The sequence below is a fragment of the Stegodyphus dumicola genome, chromosome 8, assembly GCF_044657685.1.
Source record: "Stegodyphus dumicola isolate Sdum_Otavi_A_Nest chromosome 8, ASM4465768v1".
Taxonomy (NCBI): domain Eukaryota; kingdom Metazoa; phylum Arthropoda; class Arachnida; order Araneae; family Eresidae; genus Stegodyphus; species Stegodyphus dumicola.
Window position 1 is genome coordinate 151,127,270 of NC_140775.1, and position 27,843 is coordinate 151,155,112.

A 27,843-nucleotide genomic window follows, 5' to 3' on the forward strand; every position below is an offset into this window, starting at 1 on the left:
TGGTGAGAAACTGGTTGGTCGTCAAATCGTCGCGTGTTTCACAAATTTAAAACAGGTGGATGATTCTTAGAGCTGAAAGTATAACAATGCAAAAAATTATTTCACATAACTAGTTAGTATTTATAGCAGCAGAAACTTAATTTAACAATTAGGAACACAGCTACTTAGCTCTCTCTCTCTTTTTTTTTTTTTTTTCTTTTCTTTTTGTTTGTTTATTGTTTTTACTAAAGCAACTTTAATGATAAATTTAAATTGCTATATTAGTAATTTAAGATTCTGTGGATGCCTTGGGAGCAGCCACAATTTGTCATTGTTCATTCATGTTCACAAAAAAGCAAATGTACAATGTATCCTTTAATTTTAATTCCTTATATTTTGCATTGGGAAAAAACTGCACTCGGAGACACTCATATATTAGTAAACATTCAGCTATTTCGAAGAATTTATTATTGAGATAAAACTCAAACAAACGTGTTGGTAAGTACAATAATATCTAAACTTAGTGTTAACTTCCCTGTTAAAAAAAGTAATTAACTAAACTTCTGTTGCTTGCCTAGGAACCTGTCGAATAGCGCCGAGTGTGCTAACCGTTACGCCACGAAGACATGCCGGAAGGAGGGAGCAAATACCTTATATACTCCCCCTTTTAAAGCGCGACTAGGGATTAGGTTATCCATTTGCCCAGTTCTGGTAGTGAATAATCATCATCCACCATCTTTTAGTTCGGGCGACATTGTAGAGTCATTAGGATTTTTGAAGTAGGAAACACGAAAAATGAGCAATGCCCTTTCCGGGACTCGAACCTGGTCCTCTCGAATACACGCCGAGTGTGCTAACACCATGAAGGCATGCTGGAAGGAGAAAGAAAATTTGAAAGAATTATTAACTAAATGTTTCTCACCAAATGTTAACCTTTCAATGTGTATTTTAATGTTTGCTTCTCACCTTTGTAAGAGGTTAGATTTAATCTTACGTAAAAACTGGAGGTTGAATAATTAACATATACTCCAAAACGCTTTCAACCGTTAAGGGGCGACTTTTTCATGAGCACTATTATAATGTGCAGTTGTAAAGCTTGTCCCTCACCTAGTCAGTTGAGATTAACGACGACCAATTAAATGTGGCCTATGCTTTTAAGGAGATTTTTTTCCATTGCGTCACTTTTAATTCATAAAATATACAAACTAAATAATAAATGAATAAACAAATTAGTAAAAGTAATGCCAAAAAGGTTCTACGGCAAGAAAACAATTATATGCAGTAGAGCCCAAAGGAAAATAGTATTAGACAATAAATTTTAAATTTCTTGATTAAGTATAGGTATTTCTTTACTTATTGGATCTACAGATTAGAAAAAAATATTAGTTATATTTTAAAACCGCACAAACTTTACTCTGATGACTAAGGTAATTTTATCTACAAATTTATCTAATTTCTTCAAGGCATCAAGCAGCGTTTATGGGTAAATTGATATAAAGACGCAACAAACGTAATAATACGACAAATAAATGTATACTGTATTAAAAACAATTTAATATGAATCGGAAAATACATGTTTGAAAAAAGCTTAACCATTAATATTTTTTTTCTACCAACGAATAGAAAAAATTCGTAAATTTTTAAGACCTTGTTTTCTTCTGCAAATCGCTTTTACCCAGATGCCGCCAGATATGATCTCAATTATATTTTCGCTCCACTGTCTTTGAGAAATATGTTTATAAAGTTCAACTTGCTGTATTATAAGTGCTTAACTTATTATTCTAAATGTGTATGTAAAGTTTTCTTTAAGTGTATGCAACTTGAAGACAGCTATTAGGAATTTAGGCTATTAGGAATTTAGGAACACAGCTATTTAGTTCTTTTCTTTTCCTTTTTTTTCTTTTTGTAAAAATTTAAATAAAATTTTGTAAAATGCTTTTTGTAAAAATGTTAACGAGCTTTTCTAAAAATTCCATACAGACCCTTTTAGTTTTATAATTACATTAGTTAACAATAACAACAAATTTGTCAGAAAACTAATTTTTTTTGAGCGAACTCTACGTCTGCGGAAGTTCCTTACACTTAATGTCTTTATTCGGTGCTAAAGAAGACTCCTTCGTACCTCAGTTCTAGTTGAGAAGAAAGTGTCCTGAAGATGTCTGAATGTAAAACACTTTATGTCGGAAATTTTAAATCTCTTTACTGACAGCAGTTTAATGTGCAGTAGTGGCATTAGCAATTTTTGGTGATCAAATAAGCTGTCCTGATTGACATTGTGAATTTCTACAAAGAGCTCAGTTCTCTGCAGCTAATATCTTCTGTGGCTTGGTATTGCCAGAATGGCGTTAATAATGAGGTTTTTTAAAAATAACTTGAAGACTCGGAAATAATGTCACAATTTTGAAGACTTCAATGACCTTGCAGCCATATCCATCATATTTCAAAACAAGCATTAATAAAGACGTGGCTTTATTAGCTATTACGAGTCGCTTAGACCTATGGGGGTAACGATGACCGCCTGTTAGGTGCCTCCGTAAAAAAATGACCACCACGCCTAGCCTTAGTAGTGGCGAAAGCCTAAAAATGGCTAGTGCCCGCCATAAAAATAAATAAATAAATAAAAATAAAAATAAAAATTAGATACTACTGTCAAATAATATTTTACTCTTACTTTCATAAATTGTCTGTACACATAACAAAATGAATCTTACAATCACTGAATACATGACCTTTCCGGTTCTGAAAATTAAAATTTTTTTCAAACGCCAGTCATAAAGAACTAAGTTAGAATGATAGTCATATGAATAATATGTGCACTTGATCACGACTTTTCATCAAGTGGGAAGTGCTGAATACCAGAGGTTACTGCAAGTCTGTAGTGCGGTGAGCAATTTACGAAAATCTCCTTACTAAATGCAAAAGCATGTAAGATATATTTTAATTCTATAACAGTTATTTTAATTTTAAAGTGCTTTTCCTATTGATTCTTGTTTCCACATACCACTCCCTACCAGAATTAAATTTTAGAATCACGTTGAATGCAAATGAGTTAGAAGTAGTATTTAAGGAAGTTTCAACGTACTTCCTGAGAGAGAGCCAAGAATCCTGAGTAGCGCTTGGTTGCCTAAATCTCTCATGAAACTGTTACGCTCGGCCGTATTTATTACATGTATTTTGATATTCGCCGGCTAGTTTAAATTAAGGGCCAACTACGTTAGATACTTATATTAGCTTCGGCTAAGTATCTTTTAGTTAGTTAAAATTTAGGTCTGAGTTTTTGTAAGTCCGAGAAAGCGGCCAACTGCTATTCTTCTTTGAATGAAATAAAGGGTAGTTTAACCCTTCTTGAGTCTACATCTTTAGTTATTTAAACTAAGCAATAATTCGCTAACAGTTCACTGGCTTCCTCAATGTTCATTTAGTAGAATAAGAGTGATTAACCCTACAAGCAAAAGACAAAATGTAAATGAATTTTATTAAATATCTTTTAAGCCTAAGCCACTAGAAAATTATTCATAATAACTGAAAGAAAAATAACATTATTTAAGGAATATGTATATGTTATACATGAATGCAATCAATATAAACGTACATTCATGCATATGTTTACATTTCAGTAATCATAACATGAACTTAGGCATCTGAAGACTTTTTCATTTGTTATTCTCATATTTTATGCTAGTTTCATTAGTTATATTGATTTAATAAATTAAAACATTTTTAAAGTTCTGGGACAAAGAACTAGAAGCTGTTGCAACGAATTGGGCTAAACAGTGCATTTACAAGCACGATTGTTCAGACTGCCGTAAAGTGGGTAAGTTGATGCATTACTTTTAATTTTACAAGGAGTAATATCCTTATGTTTGATGATATTTATCATACTCAGTTCTGACATTGTATCATGTATTCTTTCCATGTTTTAAGATGGAAATATGGAAGTATTATGCGTTCAAATCTAGGCTGCACTTCTCGAATGGCGTCCTACAAAATTAAAACATTATAATAATAAGCATACTAAGCGTTCCATGTAGAATATGTGGTCGAATATGCTTAAACTGTTGATCGTAGACAAGAGTTTTCAATTTAAGAAAGGAATCAAAAAAGGTAGAAATCCAGATTACGCAACTTTTTGGGAAGCGTATACCGATTAGTCAAAATAATCAAAATTTGTTTTTAAACTTTCTCTTTTCAGAGAAGATTTCAATCAGTAAATCGTTTATTATTCTATTAGGGATCAATAAAGAAAACTTTATGGATGCATGTTGCGAGTTTGTAGAAATCTCTTTAAATAATTACACATTAGAGGAAAAAGACTTGGATCACTATTGAGATAGAAAAGAAATCACCTATAAATAATATAAATAATGAAGCAAAATAACACCTATAAATAATGAAAGTAGGAGAAACGGGGGAAAAGGAAATGGGCCGAAATTCTTAAAACACAAAGAGTATAGAAGATCGCTAAAATCGCTCTCAGAGCAAACTCTGAAACAATAATCACTGAGCAGAAGCTCGATAGTATGAACTCAATTAACTAACTGACAACTGTTCACAATCTCCTATTTATATGACTGCTCAAGAAGACAGGTAAGCACATCTGGAAGTTTCGAGAAAAATCACTCATGCGGCTTCAAAAATGTGTTTTTCAAAAGATTCTAATTTGACGCCAACTTGGCGACAAAAGCTGTCTCTAAGACCGATCAGGTGTCTGCTTATGTGTGCGGTTTTACTTTGGCTATTCTTGGAATCAAATGCCAATCGACTCAAAATTAAAAGATCTACAGTTTAATTAATATAAATAAAGAAGAGTGCCCGGGTGTTTGTCTTTCATCCAGATCTGCAGTTTTATTCCGATCTTGGGATCTTGAAGAAGAAGGTCACTGTCTACATAAGATTTATCAAAACCAAGCCACGGGTTCACACTCAACGCACTTATGAGAGAACTGTGCACTCACGGCACTCATCTTACGTACACATTACCCATCTTAGGTTCACATCGTCGTTGTTGCGTTCCTGCTATCAGCGGAAGACATACAGGTTAAGCGAGGAATTCATAATTGCTTTTTACAAAAAAATAAGTATTAATATTCCTGAGTAATTTCAATTTTGGAATCATGTCATCCATTTAAGGTTCACTGCATTCCCGCTATCAGTTCTTACAGGTTTGGTTTGGCTTATTTAATTATGGCAAAGCATTCGAGGGCTATCTGTCTAAGGAACTTGCCTTCCATGGAGGACTTTCTAAGGGAAACTGGCTAGTATCCACGTTACCCATGGTAAAACCACAGAAACGCTCATGCAGTCAGTCCAGTCGCAGGGATTCGAGGCCCACCAGCGGCCGAGCGGTAAAGTCGCTGAACACTGGTAATTCGGTCCGAGGTTCGAATCCCGCGAACGGGCTGACTGCATGGGTGTTTTCGTGGTTTTCCCCATGTGTAACGTGTATACGAGCCAGTTTCCCTTAGAAAGTCCTCCACGAAGGTATCCCTCCCTTTAGGCAGATAGCCCTAGTGTGCTTTGCCATAATTAAATACACCACACCGCAGGGATTCGAACTGCCAGAGTTCATCGATTTTACCGCTTAGCCGCTGGTGGGCCTACCAGTTTTTACAAAAACCGATAGATGGCGCATGTTCGTTAACTGTTGAGAAGAGGGTAAGAGCATTTAAAGCCGATTTTAGGTGGGCTCTCCATTAGTTTTTCGCGAATACTCCGAAAACGGTGAAGAAATTGGCCACAGTGGATGATGATTTTCAAAAAAAAAAAAAAAAAAAAAAAAAAACATCCGATTACAAAACTAGTATCAGTTCTTGCTAAAATATTTGGATGCCGACGCGTTAGTTATATCTTTAGAATAGTGTGGAACCTTTACAGGAGAACTTAAATGTGTCTCTAATCAGCTTTTTCTGACCTCGAAATCGGGATTTTGAAAAGCCCGTCTGTTTCTCTAAACGAAGCCTCTTCAAATATGCATAAGGCTCGGCCAATGTCGGCTACTTCAGCTAGTACTTGAAATAAGCACGTGTATTATACTGTAGATAACATGCACTAATTAAGTAAATAAGTAAGTAAATAGATAAAAACAATCACCTAACAAGATGAAGATACATAAAAATCAAATTATGAAGAAAGAAACACAAATATTTTTTTAAAGCTTTTTGATTCAAAAGTTATGTTTTGGGAAATCCGCGTTTGAAAACTGTGCATAATTATATTAAGCACTATTTGTATACAGTCTCCAAAATTTTCAACTAATAACAATGGTTTTTGTATGGTCTAATTTGACCATAAAAAAAAAAAAAGTTTTCCCTGCCCCTTGTACGAATTATTTATTCGTGATAAACATTTTCTCCCAAAGATTTTTTTTCCCATACAATATCCATATAAAGAGTTAAGTTTCCAATATTTTTATCCGAAAATAGAAATTTTTCACTATCTGAAAGCCTACCTTATATGTTTCATTTCTCAAAAACTGAAACGACCGACTGAACCAATTTTAAATATATTTCAGTCATATAATTTTTTTTAAACAACCTGCTTGTGAGAATGGAAAACTTTCACATGTATATAAATATGGGGGGTAGTTTTGTATTTTATATGAATACATGTGCTAATTTAAATGCATTTGTTGTACATTGATTTTTTATTTTTTACTGTTTTGTATTTTATTTTTATTTACTTATGCATCAAATTTAATATTTTCATGGTAATTTATTTTGTGCATTTTTTAATTTGTTGAGGTTTATTGTATTTCTATGTGTTCATAAGTCATTTATCATCTTATAATAGCTATAATTCTGACTAGGATGACTTTGACTGAATGAAAATGAGATATATATTATTGAGATCTACCGGGCTTTAGTGGCAAATTTTACCACACCTTAGTAATATTTACCGATGTTTTTTGCCAAACTGGAGGCATTTTAGATAATACACTGCCGACATCCATATGACTGATTTTTCTAGAAGATTCCTGTAGTGCCTGTCTTTTGGATATGGTAGAAATTAGAGGTTGCCAGGAGTTTTAAGACTAATGTGCTACTGAATTAACATATTCTGTAAATTTAGCAATGATGGACGAAATATTTTGTAACTTGCGATGTTTGTCTTGTGCTAAGAGCATTAGAAATATACTCCAGTTCGCTTTGAAAGGTTTCTGTCTGATCATCTGCATTTAAAATTAGATACTATCACTTGAAGCTAAAACGATGCCTTAAAATTACTTTAATTATTTAAAAATATCGGCGAACCCGTGTAATAGCAATTAACATAAATAAACGTTTACATACAATATACTCCTTCTAAGAGAATATCCGCGGTTCAAGATAAATACTGTCTTTTGCAGACGATCGTCTTTGAGAAGATGCCTATTAGCAGTCACGAAAGTTAACATTATTTAAATTTGTTTCAACTTTAAAATGATGCTAGACAATCTTACTGTTTTTCTTATTTCAAAAGTAAAATCTTTTTGTGTTTTGACGTGTTTTGTTAATTTTGATGTTTTTTCTATTGAGCGAAATTGAATAGGAAAAATGAAAAGACTAAAATTTGTGAGATTTTAATGAAAATGAAAAGCTTTAAAAGAAATCTGATTTACCTAGTTAAGAATGAATTTATAATACGTGTTAGCAAATAAGCTATTCTTCGAGAAAAGTTTTGGAATTCATTGCTCGTTGAGAGAAAAAAAAAAAAAAAAAAAAAAAAAAATCTGATGTGTACGTCACACGATTTCCGTGTACGGAATATTAGATTATACGCATTTTTTGGTGCATTTCATTTAAACTTATTTCCTTGAATTTCATTAGAGATATATTTCTCATTCAATTAATTCAGTTCTCACTTCGCGGCAAGGCAAAAATGCATGTAACCTCAAAATATCTTTAATAAAAATTGAAAAATATAGAAAAATATAAAACACCACATACAGTTAAAATAATTAAAGAAACAATTTTTACAATTAAAATTAGAATTTCTATGTAAAACAAGCAATTTGGGCAGCAGGCAAGAAGGCAAAGTTTTCGGTGCACAAAACTGAAAGTTTGCTTGGGGCCAAATTCGTCAAAAAGGCATTGAAGGTGCAAAAAGAGTTAACTATTCTGCCAAGTTTCAAATGTAAACAAATATTGCTACTATGGTAAATAAACTAGGCTTAGCCGCACTTAAACAACTTTTAAATTGTTGATAATTCTAAAACTATTGCATGGAGATCAACTAAAGGCATAAAAGTCTTGACCGAAAGATAAGAACAACATAATTCAATCCTTTCTAAAGCAAAAAAAAATGTACATTTTTCAACATATTAATAAAAATAATTGAACTCACGGAGCCGAGTAACAGAGTGGGTTATATAGATATTTATTTATGTACTTTTCGGTGCAGCCCACTGCAATCAAAAAGGCAGGTGTACAACTACATGTTATAGCAGTCCTATATACAAATTTTCAACGTTCTGAGGCTACTCGTTTTTGAGTTATGCGAGATACATACGTACGTACAGACTTCACGAAAAAAAATCTCTTCTGAATCCATTTTAAGTCCTCTTTTGCAACCCGTTTTGGGAAAAAGAGTCCTATATTCTGTTCTTACATACAGGTGTTACGCAAAAACATCATTAAATTGCATTCGATACAGGTCAAAATTTAGGAAACACATACAGCAGTTCTCTAAACTTAATGCTCATGCAAGTTTCTATTTTGCCTAGTTTCAAAATGTTTTTTAATATTGTCTTTTTTGTGAAAAGATAAGCTTCCTAAAGCTAGTATTCATTAATTGTGAACTTCAAGAATTAATCAGTACGAAATTCTATAAATCAGTCCCAATGTATAAACTATGCAATAAAGAACTCTATAATCAGTGGTCAGAAGCTTATCAGTTTAGCATGTTTGATTTTGCTTAATTTTTGCAAAAAAAATTACTATCTGATAATTGACAGGAGTTGGGAAGCAGAAACACTTTTCATTTGTCTTTTCAGAAAACTTCGCTGTCGGGCAAAACATTGGATACATAGAGAATTATTGTCCTTCTCGTGGAAAATGTGATATACCTCAACGAAACTGGACTGGCATAATACAATTGTTTTATGATGAAGTCGCAATTTTCCCGAAACGCTTTTTAAGCAACATGCAATTTGTTGGGCAAAGTGAATATGGTCATTTCACTCAGGTAAATACAATTTACGTTCATTAGCCTATCATTAACAGCAAATACTCAAAATAAACTGAATTATTTATTGCAAAAGGAGAATATCTTGTGGTTCTAAAATGCTCGTTATTCATAGGCAAGCATTTATTTTTAAAATGTTGATTTTGATAGTAAAGAAAGTACTACTATCGTATTCCTCCATGGCCCGATGCACTTACATTTCTTCTTAAATCACTTGTGATGTCTCCCTTCATAAATTCAAGCATCACAGTAGTAATAATACATTTTTACTTATATATTTATCACTTATTCTATATATGTAAAATAAATCCTAATTTTAATTTGTAGTAATTGTAATTTAATTTTTATTTGTAAGGAATTGCTTTTTACATTTCCTTTTTAATTTAGTCGCTTTCTGTTTCTAAAAATAGTAACATACTTATATAAATTTCTTTACACTGCGTCATTTCGAAATTAATCTATGTCGTATGTAAACTTAATTAGCCAATAAGGATAAAGTTAAACTCAAACTAAAACATTAGATATACAAATATACAGATGGCAGTAGTTGGTCGTGTACAAAATATATAAATGGGCAGTATACCGGCAGGGCTTTTATTTGTATTCAAGTTATTCATGTGAAAAGGTTTCTGACGTAATTATGGCCACACGATGGTCATTATCAGACTTTGAACGCGGAATGGTAGTTGGAGCTGGACGCATGGGACATTCCTTTTCGTAAAATCGTTAGGGAATTCAATATTCCGAGGTCCATAGTGCAAATATCTAATTTCAGGCATAACCTACTACCATAGACAACGCAGTGGCCGACCACCTGCACATAATGACCAAGTTCGGCGACGTGTGCATAGAGTCGTCAGTGTTAACAGACAGGCAACACTGCGTGAAATATCCACAGATATCAATGTAAGACGTATGACGGTCGTGTCTGGTAAGACAATGTAGTGAAATTTGGCTTTAATGGGCCAAATTTCACTATGCAGGAGGCTATGGCAGCAGAAAACCGAGACGAGTGCCTTTACTAACAGAACGACATTGTTTGCAACGCCTCTCGTGGGCTCGTGATCATATAAGTTGAATCCTAGATGACTGGAAAACCGTGGCTTGATCAGATGAGTCACGATATCTATTGCTAAGAGCTGATGGTAGGGTTCGAGTATGACGCAGACCCCACGAAGCCATGTTCCCAAGTTGTCATCAAACCACCAAGGAAGCTGGTGGTGGCTCCATAAGGGTGAGGGCTGTTTTTTCATGGCAAGGCCTTGGTCCTGTGGTCCAACTGAACCGATCATTGACTGGATCAACTACTTAGCGATCACTTGAAAAACAGCCATTCATAGATTTCGTATATCCAAACAACGGTGGAATTTTTATTAATGACCGAGCCACAAGTAGTTGGCTTCGCGATTGGCTTGAGTATCATCGAACATTTATGGAACATAATCAAGAGATCAGTTCGTGAACAAAATCTTGCACCGGCAACACTTTTGCAATTATAGAAGTCTATAGAGGCAACACGGGTCAACTACAGGGAACTTCCAAAGACTTGTTGAGTCCATGCCACGTCTAGTTGCTTCACTTCGCTGGGAAAAATGAGGTCTGACACGATATTAGTACGTATTCCATGACATTTGTTACCTCAGTGTACAATGTGACCTTGTCGCTGGATGTCCACAGAGACAATTTATTTGCTTTCTGTGAAATCTAAAATAATAATCAGGAAACTGAATCTATAATGAATTCTGGGTGGAAAAAATGTAACTTTGTTAAAAAACACGTATATGGGCTCATATTATGAGTCCTTCTCCAAACTTTCATTCTGTAAAATCAGCACGTCAATAGTATATTTTATTTCGGAAATAATTGTGGTGCAAGTTTTAGGTGATTCACCCTGTATATCAAACTGGCGCCCATTCGTATTCATTTTTATTTTTATCTCATTTTTAATGACTTTGTTATTATTATGACTATTTATATAGAGAGAAAGAAGTTTTTTTTTTATTTTTATTGATTTGTTACATTTTAAGAGAAAAGTTCCAATCATTTTTTATTTTGATCTTATTCTGCACTTTTGAACAAGTGAAATATACTTTCGCAAAATATTGGACGAGTTTCATGCTCGTACTGCTTAAAAATGACCATGACTGGATGGCTTTAAACACACAATGGTACGTAACTGTGATGTACTTTAAGAATAATGTTTCAGATACATCGAAAGTTTTTTAAGATACTTTAAATGTAAGAGAAGACCATCTAGAGCAAATGAATTAACATATATAGTTCGAAGAAATGTAATTTACGAGTATTAACAGTTAGTAATTAAATTCCAAAATGTATCGGTTGCAGCAACACTATTTTCTCTGTCAACACGAATATTTGGAATCAGGTGGAAAATATGTAATGCAACGTGTGTGCTGAAATAGCACTGAGAGTTCGAACTGCAGGCAAAAGCCTTCTTCTGGCATAAACTGTAATTTTTCTTGCGGATTTTAAGCCATAAGCATTGCTATAAGAACGCGAATTTTGATATTTTGATGCATTTTATCCATGGGCTGCGGACAGAAACGGAGCAGTTACTCGAAAGACTATAGTGAACAGAGAGCTATACAGAGAACACTTTTCCGGGGATATGTTTTGAGCAACTACTCCGTTTCTATCCCCAAACCCCACATATAAAATATATATTGGCGGACACCACATTCGTGTGACAATATAATAAGTTTCGAAATCTGTACGGGGAATGATGGTTTACGAAAACGGACCGTTTTTACCCACCGATCTCAACAGCGCAGAGTGCCATCTCAAATTCCATACACACATTCCATTGCAAAATTCGCTTATTTTGGATTCATTCCTCTATTTGCCTAGATTTCTTTGAATCACCTTGTATTTTGAATAGTCCAATAACGACCAACCCAGTCTTCTCATAGCTAGCATATCACGAACACCAGTATATACTGTTTGGATCAAATGAAGAGAGCTGGGTGTGTTTCTTGTCGTTCATCACATGTGCTTTCAAGTTTCTAGCCAACTTTTCAGACGTACGCTCTAGCACACATTTCTGCTAAATACAAATAAGATATTAGCTGGAGAGATGTAAATACAATAGAAAGGAGTCAGGATTTTTCGGGGACAGACACAGACAGCATTTTAGTCACATTACTTTGTTTCCGTACTCCCACGCTCCGTCAAATTCACCACTATTCTGCTTTCTTATAAGCTCACGCTTTCTATTAGGGCCGATTATCGCAGTTTCCGAGCTCAGAGAACTCTAATTTACCATATTAATGGTCTCAAAGACCTAGGATAAGAATGATACGCAGTTTGCTAAATAATTCTGAAAAAAGATATTTTTATATTTGAAGTGTTGATGACTAAGAATTCAGCATTATTTATTACATTGCACAGTGTACGATGCATAACATTTTGCACTACAGATACTACACTTTTTCATTTTTCTATCATCTTCGGAGAACTAAATTAAAACATCACGGTACCTTATTTTTAAACGAACGAAAGAAAATGTATAGCGTGTAATATAATATACAATATACTTTGCATTATTTTATTTAGCAATGTTACATGTAATCTAATGGTCTGTATGATATTTTTCATAATTGCTTTCTTTTAAAATTTTGTTTTGTCTTAATTAAGTACAGACAACGTTTTTATATGTTAAGTGCACAGTTTATTATTTTTATTATTTCTTAGGTGCAGTTTATTTTTTTCAGATGGTCTGGGCAGATACATGGAAAATAGGCTGTGGCTACATTATTTACAAGAATGGAAACGCATACAGGCAGTTCTTCGTCTGCAACTATGGTCCCCAGTAATATTTTCTCACATATTCGTAACGTACACATAAAAGATAAGAAGGAAAAGAAAGAATTTTCTTCTTTAATTAATTTAATTTAAAATTCATAACAAGTTCGCGTCACGTGACGTATATGAATAGGACATCCATGTGTCAACTGGAAGATCAACAGTTCGAGTCCTGGTGGCGGTATAACAATAATAATGCTTGTCTATGTGCTCCGTCATTAGACCAAACAATTCACCAAAGAACCAAAGTACCAAAAAACCACAAAAAATCAAAGAACTTCTAACCAAAAAAACTTCTAACAATACATATTCTTTGCCTTTATCCCTGTGGGCCAAGCACACCAAGCAGAGTACAGAGTTCTTACCTCTCTCCTCACAAGGCAGTAGTCTTCGCCAACCCTCCCTCAGTAAAACCGTATAAATTATCTTCCTTCGGGGTTCTGGACCGCCAAGCTCGTGATTTTATATCCCCGTGGCCGAGACTGCCTAGGTACATATCCTAGCCAGTAGCTTCATTAGCAAAATTAGGAATATACGAGTTCTCTACGTCGACACCCCCAGAGGTGGCGGTATTGTCGACTTTTACATTTCTCGAATTTTTAATTCCTACAAGGTTATTCAAAATATGATCAAAGGTGTAGGAAAAAAGGCATTAAAATGGAGGTACTTAATTTCCACCAAATACTGTAGACCAGTGTTTCTCAACCGTCCGTCCTCGGACTGGCACCGGTCGCAAGAAATATTTGCCGGTCCGGCGAAATATCCAGCTATCTGTTCAAAACCCAAAGTGTCATCAGCAGACAACCGATATTACAACAGAACCTGATTATGATCGCTGATAAAAAATATAACAAACTGGCAACTATGTACCTAATCGCCTTTCATAAATTGCCCTGCCGTACACTCAGTGCACCAGTTAGTGTGTTCCTGTCTGCCTTGAGTATCGCTGATTACTTGAACGCTGAATATCTATCGTAGTGTTTAAGGCGTCTTAGGTTAGGTTTTCGCTTTTTATCTTGCTTACGTTCTTCTGCACGCTTGGGCAACTGAAAAGTATATATCAGCGTAAGTTTTTAATAACCGCTGAATTTAACACTGTGCTAATAACTACTATTTCTTTAACTTTAGGAAGATTAAAAACCAATAACCAGGTTCGGGTCATGTACCTTTTCAACAAGTGATGATCTACAAGTAAGAAATAAACGAAAGGCACATTACTAAATTTCGTTCAAAGAAAGGATTCTCCAAAACCAAGTATGTCGTCCGCCCCTTCGAATACAGATGAAGGTGAATATAGCCCACAATCTGCCAGGAAAAAAAAAAAAAAAAAAAAAAAGAGCTTTGCAAGGTACTATATTGCAGACTATTTGACATATGGTTCTGTCCTTTGGCCACAATCATCAGAAGAAAATTGTCCAAAACCTGAATGTGTTGTTTGTAGAGATGTTCTTTCCAACGAAAGCATTATTATGAATTCCGATTATTTCAGTCGCTGTCACTTGAGTACGAGAAGAGGTTGACAAGTGGCGCTTCAGGTATGGTAGATAAGGGATCCTCATTCGCCTGTCCCGGACCGTCTCTGAACCATTTTTTATATGCAAGGGTTTTTGTGATTATTTTTTGTAAATATTGTGGGATTTTTCTCAAAGGTGTATGTACTTATGTATGATAATTATACTGATATGGAATAATTACAATATTTATTTATCTTTATATTTAAATATGATTATAGGCCAATGGTAATAAGAATATTACAATTAACTTATATAGTAATTCTGGAATACTTCGTAAAGTATTTTTTTGGGGGGGAGGGGAGGGGGAAAAACAACCGGTCCGCGAAGTTGTTTCGTAAGTTTTACCGATCCGCGGACCAAAAAAGGTTGAGAAGCACTGCTGTAGACAAGATACATCGTAAATGAACACATAACTGTTTCTACAGAGGGCCCACTTTTAAACAGAACATCCTGTACGTATGTGGGAGATTATGTTGTTATTAATTTTCGATTGTGTAGATGAATAATGTACAGAAAGAGCTTAGGCAAACTAATTTTTAGTCTTAATAATAACTATGCTGCTCCAGATCTGGGGAAGATTATCAATTCACGATACTCAAAATTAGGAATATACGATCCACTCGTTAACTGATACAAAGGACCTTAATTTTACTGAGCGAAAGATGCTTTGATAAAATAGAACTGTAGCTCCTTCAAGCGTTCTTATTAAAAGCGCTCCAGGAAAGTTCGATTTCCATTTTAGGGAAAAAAGGAATGGTTCTGTTCCCATGTTAAAAGTGAGTTTGATAAGGGAAAGTTGACAGTTTAATTTTTATCATATCCCCAGCTTTTCGAACATATTTTTATTTCAAAATTTTATTCTTAGTTCTATGTAGAAACGATGTTTTAGGCATTCTTAAAAGTACAGTTCAAAGAAATCAATTCAAGGAGTTAGTTCTTCGATTGAGTCTATTTTTCCGATCCCAAACCTCGTTCTAAATTTTCGCTTTTCACTCCATCCACACATACCGATTTTGATTCACTCTCCTTTTCTTATCTTATACATCAAGGTATTGCTAGTGAGTAGTGAATCATAAAATGGAACCGATTCAGTTCAGTGAAGGATCTGAACCCATGAAAGAGAGGTTTTATCCCCTTTTAGTCGAAATATATATGATTCGAACTGGCTGTATTATCTTTGGAAATGCGTATTTTTTTTTTTTAAAGTCAATGATTACTAGAAGTAGAAATTAAATACATAAATAAATAAGGCTGTAAAATAATATACATATATAGAAGCCAAATGTCTGTGTCTATGTCTTATCACTTAGTAAGAGGCAATCGACCATTAACGGCCTTTACCAATGTATTATGCTTGACTTTTAAATGCTTGAGGAATCGAGTAAGTTGTATCCAATAATATGGAAGTACTTGTGCACATGCTATGCTAGAACTCAGAGATTACTAGCGACTTAGGCTCCTGTGCCGCCATCTGTAGAATAAGTAAACTTGAACAAATGAGGCGCTCGTGTGGCGCCATCTATTAGTAAGGATGAAAAGCATTTTAGTTGACTGGAGATCTGGTTGCGCCATCTCTTGCAGGATGCATTCTAAGGCATTTTTAAAATTTCATAAAAATTATTCTTCTGATAAGCAATAATTGGAAAGTGAAATGATGAAAAACACAATTTGCTGTACATTGAAACGTTTCACAAGAGTAAAAACTATTTACGTACAAAGTTTACCTGCTTTGGCAGGAACAAAGTCCATAGCGCATTGTAATTTGATAAGTAAATCTATATGTAAAGAAAATGGAGTAAAATCTTGGCTAAAATAGGAAGAAAACAAAAATATATACGTTACCACCGACTATTATGGTGAATAGTGCGGGGTCTCGTGTAGCGTTGCTCAACTGTGAAATCATAATTTTTTAGTTTTTTGATGATATTCTTAGAATGACTGTCACATTTCATAAAAAAGTTGTGAGAAGCTTTTAGAATTTCAGAATCCGTGGGTTTAATTTTTAAGTCATTGTGAAGTGCTGTTTTGTATGAACCAAAGCGCATTTGTAATTATTCGGATGGCCTTGTTTTGAATTCTTTGCACTTTTTTGCGATGAGTTCTTGCAGTTGCACCCCACGCTGGGGAAGCATACAGTAAAATCGGGCGGATAGGTTACAGATAAATAACTCTTTTTGTAGCGAGACTAAGTTTAGAATTTCTCCCTATGAGTGCATAGATACTGCCTATTGCTTGGTTGGCTTTTTTACAGATATTTTCGATATGGTTTTTGAAGGTTAGTTTTTGATCGAGATCAACGCCTAAATATTTAACACATTTTTCATTTGGGATGGAGATATTATTAATTGTGATATTGTTGAGATGTCTTCTGGAAGGAATCTTTTGGAAATATGTTGTAGTGGATTTGCTTTCATTGATTTTAATTTTCCAAACGTTAAACCATGGGAAGATATAGTATATTGCATTTTGGAGGTTTTGCATGGTCTTTGCGGATTGATGGATTTGCTGAGAATTGCAGTATCGTCTGCATAGCAGGCGATATTGCAATTCTCAGTATCGCCTGCTATGCAGACGATACTGCAATTCTCAGCATACTGCAATATAGCATAAGATAATGGCATCTTTGTGGCTGGGAAGATCATTTATGTAGATGTTTAAAAGAAAAGGTGAAAAATTTGAGCCCTGAGGGACACCTGCTTTCATTACACTGATATTAGATAGCTCGTTCTTAATACGAACTTGAAAAGTTCTGTTTTCCAAAAAACTTGAAATTAGTAGGATTAATTCAGGTGGAAATTTGTTTCCGACAAGTTTGATAAGGAGCCATGGGTGCCAAACCTTATCAAACGCTTTTTCAATATCAATGAAGATGCCAGCAACCGTTTCTTTTTTATTAAAGGCTTCACCGATGATTTCAGTAATTCTTGTAACTTGTTGGGTGGTGCTAAATCCATGTCTAAATCCAAATTGATGTTCCTTAAAAATATTATTGTGTTCAGCCAATTTAGTGAGCCTATTGATGACTAATCTTTCAAACAGCTTTAGAAGCCAAATATTTTTAAACTGGTAACTGTATCCTTAAATAATATTTATAGAGTGGTAATCTTGAAAAAATAATTCATTTTGTTCGCTACTCTTTCAGAGGAAATATTCTAAATCAACCTATGTATAAACCTGGATTACCGTGCACTGGCTGCCCATCGAACTCTTGCTGTGGCTATGGATGCAAACATGTTGTTTATCCAGGTCTATGCCGTAAGTTTCTGAAAATTCAACATCCCATTTTACATCCAATAGTAATAAATATAATGGCAATGTATAACAACAGTATGGATACAAAAATCTGGAATAAATTATCGTATTTAATAGCAAATATGAAATTTCCAATCGAAGCATTCATAGCATAAGTATTATTTGCTTTCATACTATCTACATTTATGACTAGGCTCGACTTAAACTTAGTAAAAATAAAAACTTAGTTACTATAAACTTAGTTATCTTAGCTTCAGAATCGTTGCTCGTTCTTTAACGTGAGTCAGAGAGGTATCATATTACAGTATGTCCTACAGCGAAACGATAAATGGTTTATTAAACTTTAAACTTCATTTAAGAGGAGGTAATCAAATAAAAGCCATTTGCCCGAACTTATACGCATACTGCTGAATGCAGCAAGAAGTTTCAGTAGGATTGTGGGTAATTGCATACTAGAATGACTGTAAGGCAGTGAGAATGAACAGACATGATTTTAATGCAAGACTGCTGCTGCCGAAGTCTAGAAAATGGTTGCTTACAAGATATATCTGATGAATGGTACTCTCAGTAGCACTGCAGCAGCATCAGTAAAGGTGTGGAAGCATCAGATGGCGAGCAGTCTGAGGTAAAGTGAGTTTGGTGGGTATTGCGGCTTGGAAGACTTCACTTTCCATTAGCACTATCTCATATTACTGTTATTACACGGTGGGATGAAATGAGTAGGTACATTTTTAATTCCCAGTGCAGATCTATTTCAACTAATAAAAGTAAATTGTAGATAACAAAAAATGCTTTGCTAAAACAAACTTTATTACATTAGATATTTATTGATCTTAGATATACATTCTCGTTACAAATCAATGCTTAATACTTTTTCTCCTTTTTCTTTAGTAAATAATTGAATCTAAACTTTATATTTTCAATAAACTTCAAACGAAATATCAGTACATTAAATGTCTCGAACTTCCTTTTTTATTAACTTCGAATGATTGGACGTGTACCTTACGATATATTTGAAAACTTAATATCTGGATAAACTAGCCTCTTTTATCTGCACAGATGTATTTGTTTTTATTTTATATAGTATTCTTCCACGACTATGGCTGAATAAGTTCTTTGAATTATAATCTTTATTTAAGATAATGTTTTAAAAACCTTTGATCGAAGAAGAGGAGGAGGAGAGGAAAAAAAAAAAAAAAGAATTTTTGCACTTACGAATCCAAAATATTAATTTTTATATTTCTACTTACATAAATGTAAAAACTAAGTGGAGTCAAGGCATAGCTAGTCGGGGACAAGAGAAGACATTTGCCCCCCCCCGGCGCAGGATCTAGTGGGCGCCAAACTGATGCTACGAATTTTCAGAATGAAATATTTTCCATTCACAGGAGTTCACAGGAATGTTTTCCAAACAGAAGGGGCATGAGATCTTCAGTTCTTCCCTGGCGCTAAAAACCCTAGCTACAGCTCTGAGCGGAGTTATGAAATAATCTCTTCCTTCGGTTTCTATCATAATTTCAAAATATACTTTTCTTTCCTTTAAGCAAAAATTTTACAAAATAGACTCACGAATAGACATTGGCAATCAAATGTAATGCAAAATTCTAGAACTCGGATTCTGCTAATTCTCGAAATTCGACAAAATGAAATTCGAACAAAATGTGGGATTCTCAGAATTCGAATATAATGTCGTATTCTCGGAACATTTGTGGTTTAATTCCTTAGTTTTCGTTCACGTTATGGCTTAAATTACTATTGTGAAAGACATAAATTCTAAACACCTTCATGCTTTGTTCCTGCATTTTAATTCGTTCGTGCTAATCTCGGTATAATGATCTGAGCAAATGCCGATCACAGGAGAAACTTGCTTATAACTGATACCCGTCCTCATATATAGTATATGCATACTTCCCATAGAAATCTTAAATTCCATTGTTTATTATCAGCAGGGAATAACATGTGCTTTAATTACAATAAAACGTTTAGACAGTTGCATATTTTCCACAATAAAAAGAAAATACAAATGCAGAGATGCTAATGCAGTCATAAGCATTAAAGTTACTATAGGAAAGTAGTGGTTTTAAGTGGGCGAGGGAATTTAGGGTGAAGGACCAGGCCGCCGAGTAGAATAATTTGAATGTTTTAGAATATAAAAAACAATGTGCGTAGATAGCTTGCGTAGTTAGCGTAATCAGAAACAAGATGCGCTTATTAGCGATTGAGTTTAATTATTTATTTTGAAGTGAATAGGAACAATTATTACAGAGAGTACATTTTGTAAGGAAGCATTCTTAAAATCCTGGAATATGCCAGTTTCCAATTCTCAAAAACTAAAAATTTACATTATTTTTATGTTGCCAGATCTAACAGATTAATATAATAAATAAAACAACAAACTTTTTCCAGTTTTTTCATTGGGAATAAATGCACAATAACAAAATTGCGACGGGAAAAAGCTCCGTCGGCCAAACGATAAAGTTGCAAGTATGGAACAAGCATCTTTGCAAAACATTCTTCTGTCATGATTTCGTTATTTGGGGGTTTTAGCGGAATGTGCGAAAGATATTTAGCCCAAGACCCGAAGTACAGTTGGCCCCGAGATAAGCATAAAATGTTTATTGTAGAACTTTGGAATTCAAGTCATAGTTCATCGCAGAAGCTCCTGCGTAATTCATTCTCTCGCAAAAATGCTGCGCACATCTCCGGTGAATTTTTAAAATTCTGCTATTTTTTTTAACAAGTTGTCTTGCTAGAACTTCTGCCTTACAACATTCTCCCTTTGTATCACGAGTTTTTTCGCTTTTAAATAACGAGTTTCTGTTTACTCTGTATGATATTTGCGCACATACTTTTAGTCAAAAACGGAGTACTCGACTACTGTTAGCAGTAAAATCTCAATGGTGTGGCTTATTCTGAAAAATACAAAATTTCAGTTAATAAACAGATAAAGAAATTTAACATAACAATTAGCGAAATTAAGTAAAAATTTATGGCTGAGTACTATTTCACGGGAGTTTAGTTAACATCATCAAAACATTGCTGCTATACAATGATGCACGTAGTAGAAGTTGTAATGCTCTAGAGGGAGACTCGAATGCTTGGTGTCTATTGTTTATCCTTATTAGCAGCAAAGTTACAGACAAACCTTTCGAAAATTGCTATGTGGGGTTCCATCCTTTTAACTAGCAACTAAGCGTGGAGGAACCTAATGAACAGCTAAGCGAATAATCGCTTTAGTTCAGGAACAGAGACTTGAACTCGAGAAGGGTTAATTACCTTTTACTTCTCAAAATAAGAGTTAAACAGTCGACCCCTTTCCCAGGGTGTACAGCAAAGCCTCCACTTGGGCTTGAACTCAAAATAATAAGAACTAAGACTTAACTAAAAAGATATAGCCGAAGCTATCAAAATTCTAAGTAGTTGGCCCCTAAATATCGAATAAGCTAGATCAAGGGTCCGAAATACGGCCGAGCGTAGTAACAGCTTAGAGAAAGTAGCCAGAAGGCGAACTCGCGCTAGTCAGAAACTCTGAGGTTCTCTATCGAAGTCCTGGGTCATCGCTTGTGTAAGTGGTGTACGACCTAACTGGTCTTTACCACTTTATTTCTGTCCTAAAACGGAAAAGCATAAGTAATGAATAAAAAAACTGGAGTAAAAACCAGCGAAGAATAGCGTCCATTCTTGGCTGAGGCCCCAAATGGCGGACGGCGAGCCGTGCTAAGCCCGATCTCATGATCTCAAAGACTTGGCTTTACCCACTCGGCTATGAATCGTCGAGCAATTTTGGCGTCTTGAGCAAAATTCAGCATAAGTTCTACAGTTCTGAAAGCGACGAGAAGTTTATCTGCAGTATTTTTGGCATTTTTAATTTGATGAGCTAGAATGGAGATGTTATTAATTAGCTTGAGGATCTTGAAAGATTTGTATGATTTGTGGAATTTCTGGAACCTGTTCTTCTTCGAATTTATTTTTCTTTAGTGCTTCACCGTAAGAGATTTTGTAAAATTTTCTGGAGTAGATGGAATAGTGAAATTAGGAAAGTCTTCTTTTTTAGGTGGAGATGATTTGTTTTCTGTTTGGTTTATTTTTCGGAATCGCTACTGATAAACTTTACAACCACGGTAGGAACTTACGCAAGATTCTGAAAAGAAGATGCATTTAGGTTTTTCGTTTGGTTGAAGCTGGCATATATTGCTCCTACGTTTTTTTATGCATTTTACGCAGAAGTACTGGTTTATAGCAGTTGGCCTGTGAATGTCCAAACTCTTAACAATTGTAACATTGTATTGATCCTTTGAGCGCTATCAAAGTCAGTGGAACTTCGACTTAAATGCCACTCTTACTCATTTGCATTAAACGCGATTCTAAAACACATTGTGGTAGGAAATTGTAAGCTGAAATTAGGAAAGACAGAAAAGTAGCTTTAACTAAAATTAACTGTTACAAACTTAGAATAAACTTTACAGCTAAGTCCTTAAATGCGATGGCAGAATAGAATAACTTCCACGGAACAAAATGGACTTTGCTCGAAATTTTGTATAATTCAACACTAAACAGAAGTAAGTACACATTTATAGAATTAATATCAAATACTTATAGTCTTGTAACAATGTGATGTGTTTATTTCAAACTTCTTACACTTACTTTTCCATAAATCAGGGGAGAGAATAACTGATTTCAAAATACAGTACTTCAAGTTATAAACCATATATGTACTCTAAATTTCTCTTTTTTTAGAAATGAAAAACCCATATGAAGCTCCCATCTACCCACCTGAAGGAAAATATTTGTTTTCCTGTAAATTCGTGTCTCTGGATGGTGATTGCAAGTTTAGTACAACACCGGGTAATCGTTGGAGCATCCGAAATACACTAAGTGGTAATAAAGCTTATTCTTTTTTCCAAAATTATATAAGTATTTTCATTTTGGGTGAAACTGTTTATAGTAATAAAAATTTTTAATTTGAATATTAACGCAGAAAGTGGAAATAGTGTGTATGACTATCTGCTCCTTGGTTGACTACCCTCTTCCTTACAGCGCCGGATCTTTGATTTTTCTGATGTGGGGCAAAAACTAAAACTGCCGCCTTCACCCATCATCCTTTAAGTTTCTCTAAAAAGTTTTAATTTCTTTAATAAATACAGAAATAGGTACGGTTTGAGGTAAAAACCTAACCTCCATTTTATACTAAATTCTTAATGTGCCCTTTTTACTTCCTTGTACGAAGTAAAAAGGAAGTATTGTAATCGCGAAAAGCTCCAGGCAGCATATTTCAACGAAAATATCCACTTCGACAGCTTTTGAATGCAATTTAACGATGTTTTTGCGTGATATCTGTACGTAAGGACAGAAAAGACTCGTTTCCTCCAAAAAAATTATAAAACTGCTTTAAAATTAATTCTGAAGAGAATTTTTCGTGGCGTCTGTACGAACGTACGTACGTATCCCGCATAACTCAAAAACGAGTAGCCTCAGAACGTTGAAATTTTGCTACTATAACATGTAGATACGCACCTCATATTTTGGTTTCAATCGGCCGTGCCAAACGTATATAAATATATTTATAAATATATCCACTCTGTTACCCGGCTCAGTGATCTCAGTTTCTATACTCTTATATGTTTGTAAATTGTACATTTTTTGCTTTAAAAATGATTGAATTATGTTGTTTTTATCTTCCGGTTAAGGGTTTTATGCCTTTAGTAAATCTGTATGCAATATTTTTAGAATTATCAACAATTTTAAAATTGTTTAAGTGCCGCTAAGCCTAATTTGATGGCGGCCATTGCTCTTGTTTACATTTGAAACAGCTGAGTAGCGGATTTGTTGCCAATCTAGAGAAACTTAGCTTCGCAACAACAAAGATAACGCCTTCATTTATTATTTAAATCATGCTTAATCCTTTCTGGAATTTTTTTCGAGGAAATAAGCGTCTAAGATTTACTTCGTAATTTTTAATACAGATATTTTGAGTTTTTATGTATTTTTGCCTTGTCGCGAAGTGTAAACTGAATTAATTGAATGAGAAATACTCAATCGTCTGTGAAAAACTGTTTCTTTTTTGTTTTGCTTGCTTAATTTCTTTTATACATAGTTCTTACTTTATTATAGTATTTGAATAGAACATGTGGCAACGATTAGATAATTCTTTAAATGATATAAATTTTGTGAATTCTGAGTTATAATATAAACGAAATATAATACTGTTAAGTAAACCTAGCGTCAGAGTGTTGCTATGGTAAACAAAGTGAATTTTAAAGAATGCATTTATTCTATTGTGGTTTATGCGCTGTCGGCGAAGTAGGTTTAATTCAATCTAATAAGTTTAAATAAAATGCAAGAAAAAATGCGTATAATTTAATATTCCGTACAAGGAAGTCATGTGGTGTACACATCAGATTTTTTTTTTGGCTATAAAGGAAAAAAAAAAACGTAACAGAGTTACATAATTAGAAATTCTTCCTCTCCCTAGGAGAATCGCCTTTCTGGTGAGCTTACTTTCGGTTTCAAGCCTTGTCTTAACTCTAATCCTGAATGCTTCTAACCCTCCAGTCTTCGCCACCATTCGTTTTCCGTTCTAGAGACAACGGGCAAACCCTAAGCTTCTCACTATTCCGTATTATTGCATTACTGATTAAATTAGGTTGGGTTAGATTATATGAATATGGCAAAGACAGGAGGGCTACCTGCTTAGAGGAGAGGTGCTTTCGTGGAGGAACGTTTTAAAGGAAACTGGCTCGTATTCACATTACACATGAGGAAATCCACGAAGAGAAACCATGCAGCCAGCCTGTTCTTTTGGGTTTGAACCCAGGCAAGGTCGAACTACCAGTATTCAGCGGTCTTAATCACTCGGCCACTGCTCAGGACATTTGTTTGATTATTTACTATGTGTTTCGCCATTAGGCACTGCATGGAAAGGGAGGAATGCCTTGTGGAAAATATTTTTATGGAGACTGACTGGTATCTGCTTATAGGAGAAATGCTTTCGTGGAGGAACTTTTTAAAGGAACCGGCTCGTATTCACGTTACACATGATGAAATCTACGAAAACAAACCATGTAGCCAGCCCGTTCGCCTGGGTTTGAACCCAGGCAAGGTCGAACTACCAGTATACAGCGATCTTAATCACTCGGCCACTGCTGAGGACATTTGTCTGATTATTACCTATGTGCTTCGTCATTAGGCTCTGCATGGAAAAGGAGGAATATCCCATAGAAACAACTTTGTAAGGAAAACTGGCTTGTATCTATGTTACACACGGCGAAAATTACGGAAATACTCATACAGCCAGCCCATTCACCTATACTTAACCCTCGGACGGAACTACTAGTGCTCAGCAGCTTTTATTGCTCAGCCACTAATGGAACCATTGCATATAAAATATGGGCTATTGCCGAAAGGAAGTATTCTGAAACGATTATACAGAATATGGGCTATTACTGAGAGTATTCGTGCTTCCTGTCTTGTTTTTCATACTTTCTATTTAATAAGTAATTTTAAGTTCTTACCTGCCGCCTTAACGCTATTAAAATATCACGGAATTAGTAACGAAAATTAAAATTTTACACTGTAAGCCTTTTGTTCTGTAAATGAGTGCATGGAATCGTCATAATTAGATCTGCGGTTTGATTTCCGGTTGCCGGAATCGCGAGACTTGATAAACGCTCTTGCTCACCGATGATCGGAGATATTTTTTTAATATGTTTTAATTTGCTGAAACTTCGATCTGAACAGGTTGAAGTGTTCGTGGTTCGTCCTCAAACAGCTCATCAGATTGCTTTTTGTGCTTTTGAATTCTTTATTTGTCAGAATAGACTCAACTGCAATTTTTTCGTCTACTGTTTTAGACTCTTGTATCCAATATTCCATAGGATTTTTCTCTCATTTTTTATAATTCCTCAGTTTTGGTCAGTTCTTTCGTTAACTACACAGATCGCGGAAGAGGAATTCTTTTTGAATTTCTATATTTACTCGATTGAATTCTAGAAAGTATTTGCTCAAATTTTCAGGTTGAGTAAATTCAAATTTTTCACAGCATATAACAGATGTCCTACCTCATGCTTTGATTCCGCATCAAGAGAAATATCTTTAATTTCTTTTAAATATTTGAATATTTCCGGTAAATTCATTAGAAGGACTTTCACAGCCACATATTTTTCCGACCATCTCGTCTAGCTGCTTCCTTTTAAGTTGTATTTTGTACATTTTTTAATAATATACTGTCGAGTAGTGCATCCGTCAAAAAAGGGAAGTATTTTCTGAGTAATTCCAAACAGATTAACTGCTTTTGGGCACGCAGAAGCAGAATGCATACTGACAAAATACGAGGAGTAAGCCATACATGGCACAAATTCATCCAGCTTATTTATTTCTGTAATTCTAGCGTGTACTGTTTTAGAAATGCCAGCCATATTAGACCCTTTGTCGTAAGACTGACACCGACATTGTCCAATATATAAACCATCAAGTGTTAATTAAGACACTAATTTTCTACAATGCGTTCAGAAATACATTCTCCTATCTTTCCACCAACTTCTATAAAATCAATTAAATTTTCCTTTATCTCACACAATCACCACACGTTTTTACGTATTGAGTCACCTGGTTCATTTTTTTCGGTATGAGACACATATGGGGTAAATAGATTCCTTTGTTAGGTGCTTGTACTTAAGAGTTGAATTATGTTTGGCAAGTGGAGAGATTACATTCAGAAAATTTCCTTCGCTAGGTCGAGGACACTTTGTGAATCGGCTACTTGGGATTTCATCAGCCCCAAGAAAAGAACGACAGATTTTTGAAAGATATAGTACCGCATCCATGACTATACAGAATTTTATTCATTTTTCTGTCTCCGTATAAATGAGTCGATCGATGCTTTGGCACGATTTCATTTGTTGTATTCGAATTTTCCACTTAATCATGCACCTCTATGGATTCCAGACGCTTCGCGCTCAGTTAATCTTGCTAAAACGTTTTTCCAATTAATGAATCCTGTTGTTTGGTGTAACGGTAGCACCATGTTTCTGATAAATCTTGCAGGGTGTACAAAAAATTGCATTCTTGTTTTTAGAATATGTAAACCAATATCTAAGCTTTTTATTATTTACTAATATTCTGTATAACAAGTCAAATGTCTGCCATGACGTTCAATGGGATAGAGGTTTACGTTTTCCCGGATGTTTACCGGCTAATAATACTGATTGACTGCTTAAGAAAGATTGTTGGTGACCGTTAATTTTTTTTTTTTATGACCAGCCAACTGCATGCGTCCAACAAATCAAAAATTTTTAGTTTTTCGTCTTTCTGCTGCCCACTCCCATCTCAATGAAGAGATCTTTATATCATGGTTTCATGTCCTCCAGCTATTCGTTTGATGTCGATGAAGAAGTTTATTCTTTCAAATGCTGACTTGTAGATTGTTTGGGGATGATATATGCCGTCATGTTTGGTCCTACAAATTGCAAGAAATATTAATTCCCTATAGAATCTCAGCAAAATCGGAACTGCAGCAAGATCTGACGGTTTACTTCTTCCGTGAAGTTATTTTTTCATCTTAGCTGAAATTTGTTTTCTCTGTTTGGCCTTATCTTTGGGTCGTTTTCTGTATTCCGCTTTTATCCCTCTCGACGCGCAGATGATTTCTTTTAATCTAAATGAAATTCACTATCAATTGCTTTAATAAGAATAACTAAGAATTGACATAATTACACTGAACAGTCCTAAATAAATGGTCATGTGTTGCTAAATATAGTGCGGGCTATTAAAAGCAAGCATATCTTAAAAAAAAAAAAAAAAAAAAAAAAAAAAAAAAAAAAAAAAACACCCGACCACCTTAGAAATAATAAATCTAGCTTTAAAATCCAACATGCGTTCCACCGGTCCGAGTCAAACCAAAGGTGAGCCTAAGTTGCCAACTGGCTGCAAAAAAATCTAAATGCCTTGCTTCAGCTTCAAGACATAATATCTGTGTCTTGTATATGCTCGATAAATCAGGATGGCCCAAAGTTAATTTTTTGGGTTAGCTTTTAAAAAACAGTTACAACGCTTCTCCATTACCCAGCAGACGTTGCTATGGGAACCAAGTGACTTCTTCTATCTATCGTTCTATTTA

General features: G+C 34.6%; 1 protein-coding gene across 1 annotated transcript in view; it reads left to right on the forward strand.

The window, feature by feature from the left end:
• Positions 1-27,843, forward strand: part of LOC118184656 (CRISP/Allergen/PR-1-like) — a 45,752-nt gene that overhangs the window by 12,641 nt on the left and 5,268 nt on the right. Inside the window, exons 3-7 of the mRNA XM_035354356.2 lie at positions 3,706-3,793; positions 8,951-9,141; positions 12,873-12,970; positions 17,620-17,732; positions 22,467-22,607. Coding sequence (XP_035210247.1) covers positions 3,706-3,793; positions 8,951-9,141; positions 12,873-12,970; positions 17,620-17,732; positions 22,467-22,607 — 631 coding nt within the window. The remainder of the gene's footprint in view (positions 1-3,705; positions 3,794-8,950; positions 9,142-12,872; positions 12,971-17,619; positions 17,733-22,466; positions 22,608-27,843) is intronic.